This window comes from Schistocerca gregaria, chromosome 2 (genome assembly GCF_023897955.1).
Source record: "Schistocerca gregaria isolate iqSchGreg1 chromosome 2, iqSchGreg1.2, whole genome shotgun sequence".
NCBI classification, from domain to species: Eukaryota; Metazoa; Arthropoda; class Insecta; order Orthoptera; family Acrididae; genus Schistocerca; species Schistocerca gregaria.
In genome coordinates this window covers 790,935,357-790,955,233 of record NC_064921.1, presented here as the reverse complement: position 1 = coordinate 790,955,233, position 19,877 = coordinate 790,935,357, and the positions used below count along the sequence as shown (strand labels likewise).

The window sequence follows — 19,877 nt, the reverse complement described above, 5'->3', positions numbered from 1 at the left end:
CACTTTTCCTGCTTCCTGGTCTGCACTAGATTGATGGGAGCACTTGCACCACCATGAAGTTATCATTTGTTATGGAAAATATCAAAGAAAAGTTTGGTGGAGTCTCTCATTAAGACTGGTCACGTTTGTTGCTGATCAGAACTACTTCTGCTGACAAATCTGCAGCCCTTTGGCTTTTGACCATCTTGGCAACATCTCAGAGTCTGTTACTCATCACCAGTCTTTCAATATGGTTCAGGGAGTCATTTTTCATAGAGACCCCACCTTTTAAAATGATGTACTCCGGGCCAATCTGGAAAGAGGGGACATTTAATTTGTTCGGCATGTTCAGCAAGGTTGAAGGGACAGTTGCACTGATACTGGCCTCTTTATTCAGGCATTCATGGGAGATGCCCTCCCAGAGAAGGTCAAGGTTATGTTTTTTTGGTTTGACATGAAGCCATAAATCCTGCCACCCATGAGGTGATTTTGGTGTTCGCATTTCAGGCATGTGTGTTCCTGCTGTATGAAGGACCTTCTATGTGGTGAATGTAGATACCCACTCCCTGAGGGGAGTCTCTGAGTTCAACTGCCCTAGTGTGTTAATTATCATGACAGACACTCTCCACACTTGCCATATTGCCCGGCTTATAAGAAAGAAAGGGAGATACAGGAGTATAAGACCCCTGATCGTTTATCCTACACTGAGGGTCATGTCATCTTCACCCTATGTTGATGACATCTGTTATGTCCTTTCCTCTCCTTCCTCCTCCTTATTCCAGTCCCAGCCACCTCCTCTCTCCTCCTTCCCTGCAATTCCCTCACCCTCTCCTCCAAGTGCAGCTCCCCTGCCCCAGCCTGAGAAGGGTCTCCCTTCTTTGGCACCCACCAGGGTGCAGCTCCCTCCTGGAACCTCCCTCCCCCCCTCTTGGCACCTTCCAGACCAGAGGCAGTCCCAGGATAAGGCCCCGCAGGTGCCACAGAGGTGCCATCTCACCCCATGCATCCTGAATCTGACCTCTTATTCAGGGATTTCACCCAATCCTCACTGGTGACACGGATGGTGACTTGACAGCCTGATTGGCTCCAGCTCCCCCCCCCCCCCCCCCCCCCCCCAATTTGGATCCTTGGTCTGTGCTTATTCAGTGAAACTGTAATGGATGCTACCATTGCTTACAAGAGTTGCAATCCCTTATTTCCTTTTATTCAGCGGCTTGTGTCGTTCTCCAGGAATTTCATTTTATTGATGCTCACTCATCGACCCTTGTTGGATTACAAGCATTCAGTTGGACTGGGTCAGTCTTTTTAGGGCTTATGGTGGTTTGTATGGATGATGATCATGTGGGGATTCAAGTTCCTTGGGGGAGCAGAGCCATTGTCACCACCATCCCTGATCCCTGTTGTGCCTTGCAACATCTTAAGCATCACCTGTCTTTCCCTGGACGTAATATCTTTAAATGTCTTCACGCCATAGCCTGTTACTTAACCAAACAGAGCAAATGGGTGTGTTGGGAATGCTTTGTCTCCCCCCTAGATTCTTCTGTCCCTTCGTCACAGGGGTTTGCTATGCTCTACACCCTCCAAGGTTGTCAGTGTCAGTCATCCATTGTGGGACTTGCCCTTCCAGATGGCCTTTGTGCTGATGCATCATTTCTCATGGATCTCCTCTCAACCCGTTTTGAAATGGCATCAGCAATGGCTTCCTATCCAGCCACCTACCTCCTCTGAAAACAGTGGACTGAAACTTTCCATTTATGTTTTGTTCCTTGTCAGGCAGAATCCTACAGTTAACCTTTTACTGAACAGAAACTACTTCTGGCCTTCTCTTCTTCCCACAATTCAGTCCCTGGCCCTGGATCCATCCATAACCAATTGCTTCAACTCCTCTATCCTCCATGACAACAATATCTCCTCCAGAGTGTTTAACTGTATTTGGCTCCAAGATATTTTCCCCTCTCAGTGAAGAGGCAGTATTGTGGTTCCTCTCTTTGAAGCCCGACAAGGATCCATTATCCCTTGATAGTTACCGACCATTGAGTTTGACCAATGACCCCTGCAAGTTATTTGAACAGATGGTGGTTTGTTGGCTTGTGATGGTGCTCAGCCTGCTTTCTTTCTTCTTTTGTTGTCCTCGGTGTCGATGTATTAGCTGAAAAAACAGGGGGTGGATGTACACTACTGTCTTCTGTAAATGATGTAGCTGACAGATGTTCAGTTGCATTTCAACGTCTTTACTTTCACTTTTCACAATCTCCCCCCCCCCCCCCCCCCCCAATAACACACAGTTATATATGGCCAGTGCACTATTGTTCTAACTTTCCATAAGCCTCATTAATAGGTTGCAGGCGAACATCCACATACTGCTACAATGGTTAGCTGTTGAATATCTATGAGCAGTAAAACCATAACCACATAATACACAGTTCTTTTGGAATGATCAGGTACATATGGCACTGACACTGTCATTGCTTTAATACATTGCCTATTGGTGTAGCACTTATTACACTGTTAAGTTGATGTATTGTTGTCATTCTAATCCAACACAGGTTCCGCGTCTGAAACTCGGCTGTAGACTGACTGTCTCGTGACCGAAAATCAGGCCCTTATATATCCTCACAATAATAGGTGCTGAAACTAAACATTGTACGAAGTATAATTTACAGAAATTACAATTAAAACTCATTAAATTAACTGAATACATCGAAAAATTGGTTCTTTTTAATAGTTTCTTCTGCTACAAGGGTTAAACCAAATCATTTGTTTACGCCATGAAATTAACATATATAGTTATGCAAACAATACTTTTATCAAAACTGTTAATTACTTTGGGATTAATTAAGGGCTGGCTTTGCTGTTTTCAAAGAGAGCCAAATAGATACTTTAATATTACTAGCATTTCGTCTTCCAAATGTTTATAATTAGTACGGAATTTGCATTTGTCTACTATACATCAAAAATAGAATTTAAGTTACAAAACTATTACTGATTTCACCCTATAATGAAAGTATTAACTAGGAATAGTCAAAATAAATTAGAAAACCAATTACCTACATAAAACTAAGGACAAAATTAGATCTGGTGTTATTTTCTTTAAAACTGAGGGCCAGTCTTTCCCTTTTATGAAAATGCAGATTATATTCATGTATGGTAATGGTAATTAGTTAAAACTGAAACTGAGTGAGGTGGCACAGTGGTTAGCAAACTGGACTTGCATTCAGGAGGACGACAGTTCAATCCCGCATCTGGCCATCCTGATTTAGGTTTTACGTGATTTCCCTAAATCTCTCCAGGCAAATGCCGGGATGTTTCCTTTGAAAGACCATGGCCATCATCCTTCCCCATCCTTCCCTAATCCGATGAAACCAATGACCTCACTGTCTGGTCTCCTCCCCTAAACAACTCAACCCCTAAAATTGAAAAAATGTATTTAAGGAGGCAGATGGCAAAACAAGACGGTTTTATATCATTTTACTGCTCAAAAGAAGAGTTAATGTTTTTAAGCAGGTACTATTAAACTTGTTACTGAACTAGTGTGTGTAGTATCTCTGTTTGCTAAGTCTGTGAAGAAACTCTCTTTATCAGCATCGATGATCCCAACAGTGTACGTTATTTTGTTCATGTTGCCAAGTTACTCTTATGGTGGAGAAGCAGCTGCCGACTCAGACGGTCACCTGTAAAATTCTTGAAATGTAAGAGAAAGAAAACTTTTATAGTATCTTCTCGAATTGGAATGCTGCCATTTGCATTTGGTCATTTGACGATTGTGGGTGAGTGAAATGAGTTCTTTTTATCAGAGAAAACTTTCTCTATGCTTTGACCATGTAATAGAAGCAGGTTGTACTGCATACATCAACCACCAAATGTTTGAAGTCCTGTACAAGGTTGTAGTGCATAATAGTTCCTCACAGAATCCTTTGATAAAAATTAAATACTCACAATTTCCTTTAAAGTGCAACAGACTGTATTCTGTCCGTTACTAAACTCCACATTAACATTACATACTGCTTGTGAATCGCAAAAACACAAATTATATAATACGGTAGCTAACAATGACTGTTTCATTGTACACACTTCCTACATGTCCTCTCATTATAGTGTCTCTTAACAAAGTCCAGTCACATTCCGATTTTCTTACTTTTCTTTTCTCACCATGGAGCACCACGATGTCAAATAGTAAATGTTTCGCTCGTGCAGACGAAACGCACCACCTCGTGATATATATTCACCTTAATCGAAAACAATAGGAAGGTCACTGAACCAATCAGTTCCTTCAGCCAGCACGGGCCAAGGGAAATTTCATGGCCCACCTGTGGGAGCGAAATCGTATTTAAAACTTTTTGTGAACCCACTCTGTACTGGCTGTATGCAACTATCTTTACTCCAGGTTGGACTATGTTTACCAAACACTGTTGACAGTAGATGATTGGTAGGGCCATGGCCTTTTTAGATTTCAGACCTCCACATCTGGGCAAAGCCTCCATGGGAAACCATGGAAAACCAGGTATGGGGTCAGCCAACTAGGTTTCCGAATCCCATTTTGCATTTTAGTAGTTTTAACTGAAATTTCTCAATTTAAAATACCATCTTCTTGTTCAGTTTTTTCACAATTAGGTATTGCAGAGAAGCTGGATGATGTTGGTCGATTTTGCAGGGAAGCTGGGTTCTGCAGGGCAGGCTGGTCTCAAATGCTGACTCTCTCCCCCATGACTGCTGCCGGGGTGTGTAGTCAATGTATTGGGATCCAGTTGTCTCTCGTGGTGGACCAGGTGGTTACGGGCTTGCATCGGGATAAGGAATGGGATGTGGTGGACATGAAACAGAATGACCAGTCTGAGCCTTCTGACCCCTTTCTCTGAATTTCTTCTTGGCCCTGAAATTGTTAGTAGATTGGCATGCTAACATGTTTCTGCACTGACATGATAGATTCGGATTGTGTTTTTCTTTGTTCATTTCTCGCATTTAGAACACTTTTGTTAAATGTCACTGTATTTATATCCTATTTTCATCAAATTATACCATGGATCAGTCTCAACACGATATGAATTCTCACAATGTCCCTAATTATGCTGCATTGTTTGTACCCTATTAACAGTCAAAGGTGGCCATGGGCACACACAATTACACTGCATTTATAGTTCAATAATTTCATACATAATTTAATCGGTCATATATTCCCTTATTTACAATGTCACATTACTTTGCTTGCTTCACTGGAAGTCCATTTGCTCAAGTAATACAAACATTTAACCACTAATACATGGCAATTTCTCACTAGCATCTGAATGTAGCATAACTCAGCTCAGCCACTGTTAGTTTACCTTTTACATGACACTGAAAATTTGGTTGTATAGCAAACGTCCACCTAATTGTAGCCACAAGATGACATGCACACCCCATGCTCTTCTGGACTTTGTTGTCTAGTATCCCCAGAAAAATTATTCTGCCTTAGCATACTTCTCAGACAAGTGCATGAAGTTCACTGTCTAAGAGCTACTTGGAATCATTTCCTGTCAAAATAATTGCTTGCAGAAAGTACTGGCACTATCACTCATAAACTACATTACTCTTTAAACTTAATCGAGAACATGAACACATACAAAGTTAAAATTCGTTCTGGAAGTAAACACAAAAATTATTCATATCACATAAAAGTATACAATCAGCTTCAGATCTCCTTCTGTGGTTCTGCTGAAAACAAGCATCAATACACTTACTTTTCTAACTAAACCTACCCATACCTAAAAACTCAATGAAATAAAATCTCCTTAATATGTACAAGGGATTGGAGTAATTCTAATTTTCACTTCACATTGTACTTTTTAATATCATGATGAGGATAGTACCTTCACCTTTCCAATCACTGGGTAGGCCAACAGATATGCCCCAGGATGTGGAATCTTTGTTTCAAATGGTCCAACAAATAACAATTTCCATTTCTTATTCCTCTTCTTCAATACAGATGCCTGCAGAGAGCTCACAACAACACTCTATCCCATAAAGCGAAAGTTTGTACTTTCTTTAACTTATTGTCATATTTTACCTTGCTCTTTCTGGCCATTTCAGTCATGTTTACTAAAACCAATTTAATCTTTTCTTCCCAGGTGGGCTTATCCTGTGACTTCTTTGATAGACTGTTCACCCTCTCATTCCTTTCTTCCTTTTGAAACATCAATTCCTCTGGTTTAGGTACAACTAACAGTGGACTGCAATGTGGACTGACCCATGGTTCTATCAGGTCCCAGATTATCATCCTGTTCTTCACTCAGTGATTTCTTCTATCTACATGGGATTGGATATGATTTATTACAATACATCTCATGAGGAAACACCTCCAAATGGCACATAACTCCCTTAATAATTCCTGACCTTTCTTCCAAAACCTGGATATGTTTCTCCATAAGATCTACCAACTGATCATTTTGTTCATTTTCCAATCCATCTTTTCTTCCACTTGTTCTGCTATCCCAAGTTTCTTGCTTTCCCTTATCTGTTCTGTACGTTACATCTCCTTCTTTTCTAACGAGCTTAATAGCATGCCCAGGACAGTAATTTACAATGCTCCTTTCTTCCATGATCAGATCAACTTTTGCCATTTACCCATTATCACAAAACTGATTTTACCAGACGAGAAGTCTATTTTTAAGTCCTTCCCCCTTTTGGTCTCTAATCCGATGATACAATCTTCTATTAATTTTTGAATTACTAGGAACACGCATCTTATTGCTGTGTTTCCTATTCTTACATCTAGTAGAGTTTGTATCCAGACTGGTTGCGAGCGGGTACCTTAGGCTCCAATGATCTTACAGTTTCGGATTGTCAACATTGGTAACTCTGTCTTCTGGGATAACCATTTAAATAAATTGTTGGAGATCGCATTTATCAAGGCTCCGTTACCCAAGATTACTCTGATAGGTAGGTCTAATATTTTGGCATGGATCACTGATATTGGCACTTCATTAGAAATGTGTTCTCCAATATTTATGTCTTCTGTTAACTCCTCAATTATCCTCATTCCACCATTGTATCTAAAACAGTTTAAAGGTGATTGCTTGTCCCACATTACTCTTTTATCGACCGAACCTCTGGGGCATAATCCGGTCGGATTCAGTTTAAATTTTGTGGTCTAGCTGGTCAGTTGTTGTCATTGGTTGCTTAGACTATGACCAGTGGTTATTCTCGCCAGGCTTGATTATTTGTTGGCCATGGCCTCACCTCATATATGGTTTGATTACTCTGTCTTTCATTTCTACTGTCATTATACGCAGGATTGTATCTCCTTTAAAATCGCCTCTGTCAGTTTCTGCTCGGTTCATAATTTCTTCCATTATTCTGCTGTTCCATGGAGTTTGCTCCATTGTTGTAACCATTATTCATATTGGTTCGATGCAAATTATCCATTTGTCTTCTATTCATTCTTCTATTATTACTGTTATCATGTATCTGCCTATTTTCCATTTGACAGGATTTATTGTAATTATTTCTTCCTCTTTGTTCCTCCTGTAGCAAGTTTCTCTTCCATGACAGATCTGGTATAATCACTCACAGGTGACATATTTCCATACATGTTTGTTTGGGCTTGTATATGGGTACTACTTCTGACCCCCATAATTATACATAGAGCATTACATTTTGACTAAAGTTCAGTCTTGATCACACCATTTATGTCTCAATGACCTAGGTAACCAGTTTCGGTTATTTTTACATAACCATCATCAGACCTGTGGATTAATTTTAGGAAATACTAGAAACCAATCTTTAATTAAAATGAAAATGTCTAATGATGTCAAAATTTTTTTAACAAGATAAAATAAAATTAATTATACCCATGGCTTCCTTAGGATGGTAGGCGGAGCTCTCCTCAGCTGTTATGAAGTCAACTGATGGTTATGAGTGCTGAGCACGAGCTTAAATATGCAGAGGCTCCGCCTACTTCCTGTCACACTACTTCACAACTGCCAATCAGCGTTCATAATATGACGCGATTGTCAAAGTATAAAAATAGGAAGTACACTAATAACTTAAATTGATTCATTTAAAATGTCTGATTAACAGATAATTAGTATGTGTACAGCTTATTTATATTTTAGATAAAAATGGTAAACTATGATGTGTGATAGTTGTGCCCTCTATGGGCACCTTAATACTATTACAGTGTCAGTTACATCAAAGATGTGAAAGTCCTTGGAGTTGTGATATATATCGATTATACCGAGTCGCCTACATCACAACTTCATCTTTGTTGGATGTTGCAGAATCATCTTACTTTAACTGTAGTTTTCATAGCAATATTCTTTATAGCAGTAGGGTAGCAGCCAAGAGTACGTTCCGCATTATGTATGTCTGAATAACTGATGAGACCGCTGATTAAATTTTTTTAGAACTCATCGATTTAATAGTTTTTATAATAATCAATGTCAATTTAATAAAATTTTTATATGTTGTACAGCACATTTTACATACATAGCTTTTGCCATGGGTATAACTAATCTTATATTTTAAAACAAAAGAGTAGGTGCTTTTATTATAAAATTTCGTCAAAAAGGTCATAAAAATATTTTTCGCGAAAATCTAATTGTTCATTGAGCAGCATTGATGATTTGGTTTTCAAATGAGCATATATCTCGATTTCTTCTAAGATATTCATAAGTAAGCCTTTATTTGCATAATGAAGAACTTGTAAATTCTGCTCTACTGTCCTCTCAGCATGATTATTGAATGCTATATGATGGCCGAATACAGACTTTGTTCGTGCGGTACCCGACGTATGTTCTTTGTACCTTACTGCAAAATTTCGACCTGTTTGGCCAATGTATATTTTCTCACAGTCTCTACATTGGATCTTGTACGCTCCTGATCTGGTAAATTTTCCATTATCTTTACTTACGGTGTGTCGTAATTTTTGTTGTAAAGTATTGTCAGTTGTAAATGCTATTGTTATTCCAGAATTTTTGAATAAATTAGTAATTCTATCTGATATTTTTTTATCCAGATGACAAAGATATCATCAATGAATCTGAACCAGGTTTAGGATTCTGGGTGTTTAGGAAGGATTCCTCTAGATGGCCCATGAATAGGTTGGCATAGGATGGTGCCATGCAGGTGCCCATAGCCATACTCTAGATTCGTTTGTAGGTAATGCCTTCAAAGGAGAAGTAATTATGGGTGAGGGTATAGTTGGTCATGGCAACTAGAAAGGAGTTTGTTGGTTTGGAATTCATCGAGCATTGGGAAAGGTAGTGTTCAATAGTGGTAAGGCCATGGGCATTAGGGATGTTAGTGTAAAGGGAGGTGGCATCAGTAGTGATGAGCAGGGCACCGTGTCGTAAAGGAACAGGAATTGTGGAGAGCTGTAAAAACCTATTCTCAATAACCCCTCCATTAGGTTGACATATGAGCAACCATGTGGCACACCAATGAAACCTAACTCTTCTCAATGTGACAAAGCTCTGATTAGGGCATTTTGAAAAGAAGGCAATAAGATGGGCTTTGCTGAGCCTTATTACTGTCACACGTAAAAGTTCTGATATGTTTTTCATATAGGAGGGTAGGTTCTGGATAATAGGTTGAAGGTTTTGGCCTATTAGAGCAGAGATTCTGTCAATGGGGCCACAGTAACCAGCCACAATGGGGCCTCCTTGGTGATTGGGTTCATGGACTTCAGGAAGCATGTAGAAGGTAGAAGTGCATGGAGTGGTAGGGGTGACCAGAGAGAAAGACAACAAGAAGAGGTTCCGGGAATGGGGTCATTGTGGCAAGGTTTGTAAGTGGATGTATCTGACAGCTGGTGGAGTCCTTCTGCCAGGTAATTGTTGGAGTTTAAAACAACAGTGGTGGAACTTTTGTCCTCAGGTAGGCGTGTAAGGTAAGGATCAGTTTTTAGATGGTACACTGTGGTTCTTTCTGTGGATGTAGGGTTGGTTTGCATGTTGAGTGATTTGGGGAATGATGATGACGATGCAAGGTTCAAGGTTAAGAAATTCTGGAAAGTTAACGGGGGGTGATTTGGGGTCAGTGAGGGTAGATCACGGCTGGATGGAAGAGTGAACTATGCCAGGCAGGGTTCAACATTTGTCTTGGGTTGAGTTTGATTGGTAGGGTTGAGGGCCAAAAAGTGTTTCCACTGTAGGTAAGAGAGAAGATCTTTAACAAGTTCTGCATGATTAAATTTGGAAGTGTGGCAAAAGGTGATGCATTTGAAAAGGACTGATATTTCTGCGAGGGCTAACACATCTGGAGGAAAGGTTTATGACTGTTTCGGGTCTGCTTAGGTTCTGGATTGTGTGTGATGTTTTTGGGAGGGAATTTTGGAGGGTGTGTTAAATGTAATAGGTTTGCGAGACAGGATTTGTCAGCTATGAGGGGATGTGGGGGAGGTTTGTAGGTTGTTGTAGAGGTGGTGGACAGTGGTACACCAAGTCTGGAGTAGGAAGTGAGCAGGGTGGAGAGCTTTTTGAGGTGGTGTTACACATGTTGCTCTAATTCCTGGAGGGCAAGAATTTCAATGTGTGTTTTGGGTTCCAGGAATTTGGGATTACATAGGAGGAGAATCCTCCCCCATGAACCATGGACCTTGCCATTGGTGGGGAGGCTTGTGTGCCTCAGCAATACAGATAGCCACACTGTAGGTGCAACCAAAACAGAGGAGTATCTGTTAAGAGGCCAGACAAATGTGTGGTTCATGAAGACGGGCAGCAGCCTTTTCAGTAGTTGTAGGGGCAACAGTTTGGATGATTGACTGATCTGGTCTTGTAACACTAACCAAAATGGTATTGCTGTCCTGGTACTGCAAATGGCTGAAAGCAAGGGGGAACTACAGCCGCAATTTTTCCAGAGGGCATGCAGCTTTACTGTATGGGTAAATGATGATGACGTCCTCTTGGGTAAAATATTCCAGAGGTAAAATAGTCCCCCATTCGGATCTCCGGACGGGAACTACTGAGGAGAAATAAAACTGGCATTCTACTGATTGGAGCGTGGAATGGTGGATCCCTTAATCAGGCAGGTGGATTAGAAAATTTAAAAAGGGAAATGGATAGGTTAAAGTGAGATATAGTGGGATTTAGTGAAGTTTGGTGGCAGGAGGAACAAGACTTTTGGTCAGGTGAGTACAGGTCTATAAATACAAAATTAAATAGGGGTAATGCAGGAGTAGGTTTAATAATGAACAAAAAAATAAGAGTACGGGTGAGCTACTACAAACAGCATCATGAATGCATTATTGTGGACAAGATAGACATGAAGCACACACCCACCTCAGTAGTACAAGTTTATATGCCAACTAGCTCCACAGATGATGAAGAGATTGATGAAATGTATGATCAATAAATGAAATTATTCAGATAGAGAAGGGAGATAAAAATTTAATAGTCATGGGTGACTGGAATTTGATAATAGGAAAAGAAAGAGAAGGAAACATAACAGGTGAATATGGAATGGGAATAAGGAATGAAAGAGGAAGCCACCTGGTAGAATTTTGTACAGAGCATAACTTAATCATAGCTAACAGTCGGTTCAAGAATCCTGAAAGAGTGTTGTATACATGGAAGAGGCCTGGAGATACTGGAAGGTTTCAGAATTTCCAGGGGTAGATGTGGACTCTCACCACAATCTTTTGGATATGAACTGTAGATTAAAACTGAAGAAACTGCAAGAAGGTGGGAATTTAAGGAGATGGGACCTGGATAAATTGACAGAACCAAAGGTTGTAAAGAGTTTCAGAGAGAGCATTAGGGAACAATTGGCATGAATGGGGGAAAGAAATACAGTAGATGAAGAATGGGTAGCTGTGAAAGATGAAATAGTGAAGGCAGCAGAGGATCAAGTAGGTAAAAAGAGAAGGCTTAGTAGAAATCCTTGGGTAACAGAAGAAATATTAAATTGAATTGAGGAAAGGAGAAAATATAAAAATGCAGTAAATGAAGTAGGCAAAAAAAAAAAATACAAACATCTCAAAAATGAGAGTGCCGGGAAGCGCAAAATGGCAAAGCAGGGATTGTGAGAGCAAATGTAAGGATGTAGAGGCATATAGCACTAGGGGTAAGATAGATACTGCCTACAGGAAAATTAAAGAGACCTTTGGAGAAAAGAGAACCACTTGTATTAATAAGAAGAGCTCAGATGGATACCCAGTTCTAAGCAAAGAAGTGAAAGCAGAAAGTGGGAAGGAGTATATAGAGGGTCTATACAAGGATGATGTACTTGAGGACAGTATTGTGGAAATGGAAGAGCATGTAGATGAAGATGAAATGGGAGATATGATACTGCATGAAGAGTTTGACAGAGTGCTGAAAGATCTAAGCTGAAACAGGGCCCCGGGAATAGACAATATTCCATCAGAATTACTGATAGCCTTGGGACAGCCAGCCCTGAGGGAACTCTTCCATCTGGTGAGCAAGATGTACAAGGAAGGCGAAATACCCTCAGGCTTCAAGAATAATACAATAATTCCAACTCCAAAGAAAGCAAGTGTTGACAGATTTGAAAATTACCGAACTATCAGTTCAGTAAGTCACAGCTGCAAAAAACTAACACAAATTCTTTACAGACAAATGGAAAACCTGGTAGAAGCCAACCTCAGGGAAGATCAGTTTTGATTCTTTAGAAATGCTGGAACACTTGTGGCAGTACTGACCCTATGACTTATCTTAGAAGATAGATTAAGGAAAGGCAAACCTACATTTCTAGCATTTGTAGACTTAGAGAAAGCTTTGGACAATGTTGACTGGAATACTGTCTTTCAAATTCTGAAGGTGGCAGGGGTAAAATACAGGGAGCAAAAGGCTATTTGTAACTGGTACAGAAATCAGCTGACAGTTATAAGAGTCGAGGGGCATGAAAGGGAAGCAGTGGTTGGGAAGGGAGTGAGACAGGGTTGTAGCCTATCCTCAATGTTATTCAATCTGTATACTGAGCAAGCAGTAAAGGAAACAAGAGAAAAATTCAGAGTAGGAATTAAAACCCATGGAGAAGCAATAAAAACTTTGATGTTCACCGATGACATTGTAATTCTGTCAGAGACAGCAAAGGACCTGGAAGAGCAGTTGAACGGAATGGACAGTGTCTTGAAAGGAGGATATAAGATGAAACAACAACAAAAGCAAAACGAGGATAATGGAATGTAGTCGAATTAAATTGGGTGATGCTGAGGGAATTACATTAGGAAATGAGACACTTAAAGTAGTAAAGAAGTTTTGCTACAGAGTGAGCAAAATAACTGATGATGGTTGAAATAGAGGGGATATAAAATGTAGATTGACAATGGCAAGGAAAGCATTTCTGAAGAAGAGAAATTTGTTAACATTGAGTATAAATTTAAATGTCAGGAAGTCACATCTGAAAGTATTTGTGTGGAGTGTAGCCATGTATGGAAGTGAAACATGGATGATAAATAGTTTAGACAAGAAGCGAATTGAAGCTTTCAAAATGTTGCGCTACAGAAGAATGCTGAAGATTAGATGGGTAGATCACATAACTAATGAGGAAGTATTGAATAGAATTGAGGGGAAGACAAAATTTGTGGAACAACATGACTAAAAGAAGGGATCGGTTGCTAGAACATGTTCTGAGGTATCAAGTGATCACCAATTTAGTATTGGAATGCAGTGTGGAGGGTAAAAATCATAGAGGGAGACCAAGAGATGAATACACTAAGCAGATTCAGAAAGATGTAGGTTGCAGTAGGTATTGGGAGATGAAGAAGCTTGCACAGGATAGAGTAGCATGGAGAGCTGCATCAAACCAATCCCTGGACTGAAGGCAACAACAACAACAACAATAGCAGGAGAATTTAAGAGGGAAGGTTCTGCAAGGAGTTTTGGGCTTGGTTGATGTGGTTTTTCAGGACCATGTTGGTAATGGCTAAGTATTGGCGGAATTTGAATAGATGGAGGTAATTTTGGAAGGAGAGGTGGTAGCCAGAGATGGTAATTTGATGGCAAGGGCACTTGGGGGGATTCCATGAGCCAGGCGACAATGGAAGAACGGTATGTGGGACTGGGTTTTGGCTGGGAATAAGGAAACTTTTCTGTATTGATGCAGATGGAAGGAGCAAGAATCTATGGTGGTGGAAAATATTCGAAAAATTATGTAAATAACATAGTATTACATCCGAGAAACTTCACAAAAATACACCCAAATACATGGGAAAAATCATGAGATAGATGCAACAGATTTAAAAGGTGGAAACAAGAAGAAATCTGAGGGCGTCGACAATAGTGAAAGACAAAAACTCACTTGAATTGGTGTGAAGTCACAATGAGCTCAAGGAAAAGATATCAATAATAAAAAAATATATTGCTGTGGATAGCAGGTCTGAGAGTGGATAAGTGTGAAGAAGGGGGACAGCAGATGTGACTGGATGAGGTGGAATTAGTGGGTGAGAACTGGGATAGAATGAAGAAAGAGTGGTGGGTGGGGAGGGGTTTGTAGGATGAGATACAAAATCAAGTAGCACCCTTTTACTTTTCTCCTGTTCCACACTACCCCTTCCCCCCCTCTCAGTTTAACCTCCCAACTATACTTAGCCTAGCTGCCCTATCCCCACCCATCATGCACTACTGCTGCTCGCAGTGTGGCTTCAGTTAGCAGAGATTGCAGTCATGTGTGTGAGATGCTTTGTGTGTGTGTGTGTGTGTGTGTGTGTGTGTGTGTGTGTGTGTGTGTGTTTGTTTGTTTGTCATATTTTTGATGAAGGCCTTGCTGGGAGAAAGCTTATTTGTGATAGTCGTCTTGTTGTGGCTGTCTGCGTCTCAGCATCTCTGCTATATAGTGAGTAGCAACTTTCCTTTTCATAATATTGTCACATTCCATCCTCGATTTTCAGTTGTTAAACTGAGGTGTTTGTATGAGTTGACTGATTCCAGCTGTGACACACTGATGTTAAAGTCATAGGTTACTATATTTTTTGTTTTGTTTTGTTGAGTGCACAATTTTACATTTCTGAACATGTAATACTAGTTGCCAGTCTTTGTACCACTTTGAAATCTTATCAAGTTATGGCTGAGTATTTAGCTTCTTTCACACAGTACTTGATTATAGATAACTGCATTATCTGCAAAAGTCTGAGGTTGCTACTGATATTGTCTGCAAGGTTATTAATATACAACATGAACAAACAAGTGTCCCAACACACTTCCCTGGGCAGACCTGAAATTACCTCTACCTCTGATGACTCTCCATCCAAGATAACGTGCTGCATCCTTCGTACCAAAAAGTCCTCAATCTAGTCACAAATTTCACTTGATACCTAATTTGATCAAAATTTTGACAGTAAGAGTAGGTTTGGTAATGAGTCAAATGCTTTTAGGAGATCAAGAAATACTGTGTCTACCTGACTACCTTGATCCAAAGTTTTCAGTATAAGCCCAGAATATGTTCTAAGATTCTGTAACAAATCTATGTCAAAATATTTGACAGTAGTTTTCTGGATCACTGATATTACCCATCTTGTAGGTGGTTGTTGCCTGTGCTTTCTTTCAACTACTGGGAATGCCCCCTTTTTTTCCAATGGATCTACAATAGATTATAGTTCGAGGAGGTGCTAACTCAGCCACAAATTAAATAAAGAATCTGATAGGGATTCCATCAGGCCCTGACGCTTTGTTCAGTTTTAAAAATTTCAGTTTCTCAACATTACTGACACTAATGCTGATTTCATTCATCTTTCAGTGGTACGAGGATTAAAATGGGGGTAATTCTCCTACATTTTCCTTTGTAAAAAGGGGCATTTGATACCTGAGTTAAGGATTTCAGCTTTTTCTTTGCTACCATCAATTTCAGTTCCTGTCTCATTGGGTAAGGACTTCAGTGACACTAACAGCCTTAAAACATGACCCGAATTTCTTTGGGTTTTGTGAAAGATCATTTGACAATATTAAGCTGTGATGGTCACTGAAGGCTTCACGCATTGCTCTCTTGACAGCCAAACATGTTTCATTCAGCTTCTCTCTATCTTTTGACCACCTATTATGATGTAGTCTCTGTTTCTTTAGAAGTTTCCTTACAGTGACTGTATTCGATGGAAAGTCCTTCCCATTATGAACTCTTATAATGGGTAAATATCTATCCAGTGGATGCTCAGCTATTCTTTTAAACTTGAGCCATAGTTCCTCTACAATGTGTTGCCCTGTGCAGAAAGTTTGAAATTCCTCATTGATGTACAACACTACTGATTTTTTATCCGGTTTACTGAACACAGATGCCTTTCTGTTCACTTTAGTTGTCTTTTGTACTTTGGTAATCATTGTTACCACACCCGTGTCATGATCTATTTGTTGCCATTAGATCCAATATAGTTTTGTCATCAGTGGAGTTCATAACTTTCTGTTCTGGGTAGTTTTTACAGAAGGCATTTAGTAATGTTTCACAGAATGTCTTATCACACCGACCACTGACGTAACTGTAATTTTCCCTATTGACTATTTGATGATTAAAGTCTCTGCTGTTGATTTCAGTATGACTGGGGAACTTACCTACAAGTGAACGGAAGTTTTCAGTTACACCAGGAGATGCATCTGGCAGATGATAGAAGGATCAAATTATCATTTTATGCCAACTCCTGATACTGGGTCTTGCCCAAGCAGTCTCACTTGTAGCTTCAACTTCTATGTCAGCGTATTTGAGTTTTCTTGTCTACTGCGACAAATACACCACCTTCATTTCCCATTAACCTATTCTTTTGACATACATTTAAATTTTTTTCAAAAAATTCACTACTATCAATTTATGGTTTCAACCAGCATTCTGTATCTAGTACTGTGCAAGATTCACAGCTTTTCAGGAGCGTTTCAGACTCTGCCACTCTGTTGGAATTATTTGGCAGTTAACCACTAGGACCTTAATATTCTCATCTGTGTGAGGCTTGTCAAAATGCATCTAGGAAGACAGTTTAGAAACTGATAATGATTTATTTAATGTGACTGATATATATACAGAGCATAACTACATTCTTGACTCACAGTTGCTTAAGATGCCAGCCTCACACACAAAAGTTTTATTTGTATGGTACACACATTTCAGAATAAAAGAATGAGCCAATAAATTGAGTTCTGATACAATTTTTTCAAACTTTAAAGGGGTTACTAATTAGTGGAAGTGTCCTGACTAAAATACACACTTGTCCAGGGACTAAGCAGTTTTGAGGCATGCTGGACATTATTCTGAAGATATAAAATGTAGTTAAAAATATACACTCCTGGAAATGGAAAAAAGAACACATTGACACCGGTGTGTCAGACCCACCATACTTGCTCCGGACACTGCGAGAGGGCTGTACATGCAATGATCACACGCACTGCACAGCGGACACACCAGGAACCGCAGTGTTGGCCGTCGAATGGCGCTAACTGCGCAGCATTTGTGCACCGCCGCCGTCAGTGTCAGCCAGTTTGCCATGGCATACGGAGCTCCATCGCAGTCTTTAACACTGGTAGCATGCCGTGACAGCGTGGACGTGAACCGTATGTGCAGTTGGCGGACTTTGAGCGAGGGCGTATAGTGGGCATGCGGGAGGCCAGGTGGACGTACCGCCGAATTGCTCAACACATGGGGCGTGAGGTCTCCACAGTACATCGATATTGTCGCCAGTGGTCGGCGGAAGGTGCACGTGCTCGTCGACCTGGGACCGGACCGCAGCGACGCATGGATGCACGCCAAGACCGTAGGATCCAACGCAGTGCCGTAGGGGACCGCACCGCCACTTCCCAGCAAATTAGGGACACTGTTGCTCCTGGGGTATCGGCGAGGACCATTCGCAACCGTCTCCATGAAGCTGGGCAACGGTCCCGCACACCATTAGGCCGTCTTCCACTCACGCCCCAACATCGTGCAGCCCGCCTCGAGTGGTGTCGCGACAGGCGTGAATGGAGGGACGAATGGAGACGTGTCGTCTTCAGCGATGAGAGTTGGTTCTGCCTTGGTGCCAATGATGGTCGTATGCTTGTATGGTGCCGTGCAGGTGAGCGCCACAATCAGGACTGCATACGACCGAGGCACACAGGTCCATCACCCGGCATCATGGTGTGGGGAGCGATCTCCTACACTGGCCGTACACCTCTGGTGACGTCGAGGGGACACTGAATAGTGCACGGTACATCCAAACCGTCATCGAACCCATCATTCTACCATTCCTAGACTGGCAACGGAACTTGCTGTTCCAACAGGACAATGCATGTCCGCATGTATCCCGTGCCACCCAATGTGCTCTAGAAGGTGTAAGTCAACTACCCTGGCCAGCAAGATCTCCGGATCTGTCCCCCATTGAGCATGTTTGGGACTGGATGAAGTGTCGTCTCACGCGGTCTGCACGTCCAGCACGAACACTGGTCCAACTGAGGCGCCAGGTGGAAATGGCATGGCAAGCCGCTCCACAGGACTGCATCCAGCATATCTACCATCGTTTACATGGGAGAATAGCAGCCTGCATTGCTGCGAAAGGTGGATATACACTGCACTAGTGCCGACATTGTGCATGCTCTGTTGCCTGTGTCTATGTGCCTGTGGTTCTGTCAGTGTGATCATGTGATGTATCTGACCCCAGGAATGTGTCAATAAAGTTTCCCCTTCCTGGGACAATGAATTCACGGTGTTCTTATTTCAATTTCCAGGAGTGTAGATGTGAGAAACCTTCAAAATGATAGTAGCTGTTTATCTGTCACAGTATCAGTTTAGTAATTTTTATAAATGTGTTGTTTAATGGTAACATGTTTCTAATGGGTGGTATGTGATTTTTTTTCCAGTTCTATGGAGGAAATGAGGACGTGGATGGGCTATGGGATTCAAGTGGACAAGGAGAAGATTTCTGCTTGAGAGGAGGAAATGTGACTTTGTAAATGTGTCAAGAGAAGCACATGTGTTTTGTCATGGTCTATGTGAGTGTAGCCTAAACAGTTGTTGGCCCCACTACTGAACAAACAAGGCTCTTGATGGTATATAGAAGTATCGTAATAATATCTTTTCCACTAACATTGCATGTTCTTAAACATTTATGGTGTAATGTAAAGATTTCAGGTTTTACTAGAATACAGAGACAAAAACTTAATTGCAATTCAAGAGGCATAAAAATTAAGTTCAACAAGTTGCTGTTCAGCTTTATTAAAAGTTAAATTACTGAGACAAATATAGGATTACATGGAGCTGAAAAATTTTCTTTTCACTTAAGTTGTGCCAAAATTATTACAATGACTGAAGAACTTCATTTAAACAGTGTGTAGTGTAGTGTAGTGTAGTAAATGCATTAATTTTCAGGGACTTGTGAATAAAATTTAATTCCAAAGTTTTCTTCAGTTTTTTACAGCATCATCATGTTAAAACCAGTGATAATGCTTGCCAAGAAATCAGAAAAGAGAAAATTTAAAATATAAATGTTTTCCTTATCAATATCTTTTAAAAGATACATTTTGTCCAAACATGCATTGAGCATTGTCACCTGTCAACTAAACATTGGTAACATAACGTGGTAGATTGCCATTCAGCTACTTATGGACAGGACATTTCTGCATGGCTACTGTGGCTTAACCAATAGTCTGTCCACCCCAACTGACTCATCATTGAGATGTGTCATCATACAAAAATTGTGGAAATGCAAAAGGAATTGAAATACAAGGTGCATCTGAAAAGGTTGGTGAATGATCTTAGAAAATAAACGAAACAAGAGATACAAACAAAACATCTTTACTCACCTTCAAATTAATCACAATCAGCTACAACACACTTGTAATATCGGTTGTAAAGCTGTTGAAAACTGTCGGCAAACCCTTTTTGTGGAAGCACTAGAAGTACCATGGTTGTGCATTGTTGGACATCCACATCATCAGAGGAGATGAGACCTGGCGCTACCAATATGATGCAGAGACCAAATGATAGTCAATGGCATGGCGCTCATCATTGTACCTGCTTCCCAA

General features: G+C 40.6%; 1 protein-coding gene across 1 annotated transcript in view; it reads left to right on the top strand.

The window, feature by feature from the left end:
• LOC126335049 (speckle-type POZ protein B-like) overlaps positions 1-19,548 on the top strand; it is a 61,022-nt gene extending 41,474 nt beyond the window's left edge. The window contains exon 3 of the mRNA XM_049997922.1: positions 18,714-19,548. Within this exon, the coding sequence (XP_049853879.1) occupies positions 18,714-18,783 (70 nt within the window). The 3' untranslated portion in view covers positions 18,784-19,548. The remainder of the gene's footprint in view (positions 1-18,713) is intronic.
• The last annotated feature ends 329 nt before the right edge of the window (positions 19,549-19,877 follow it).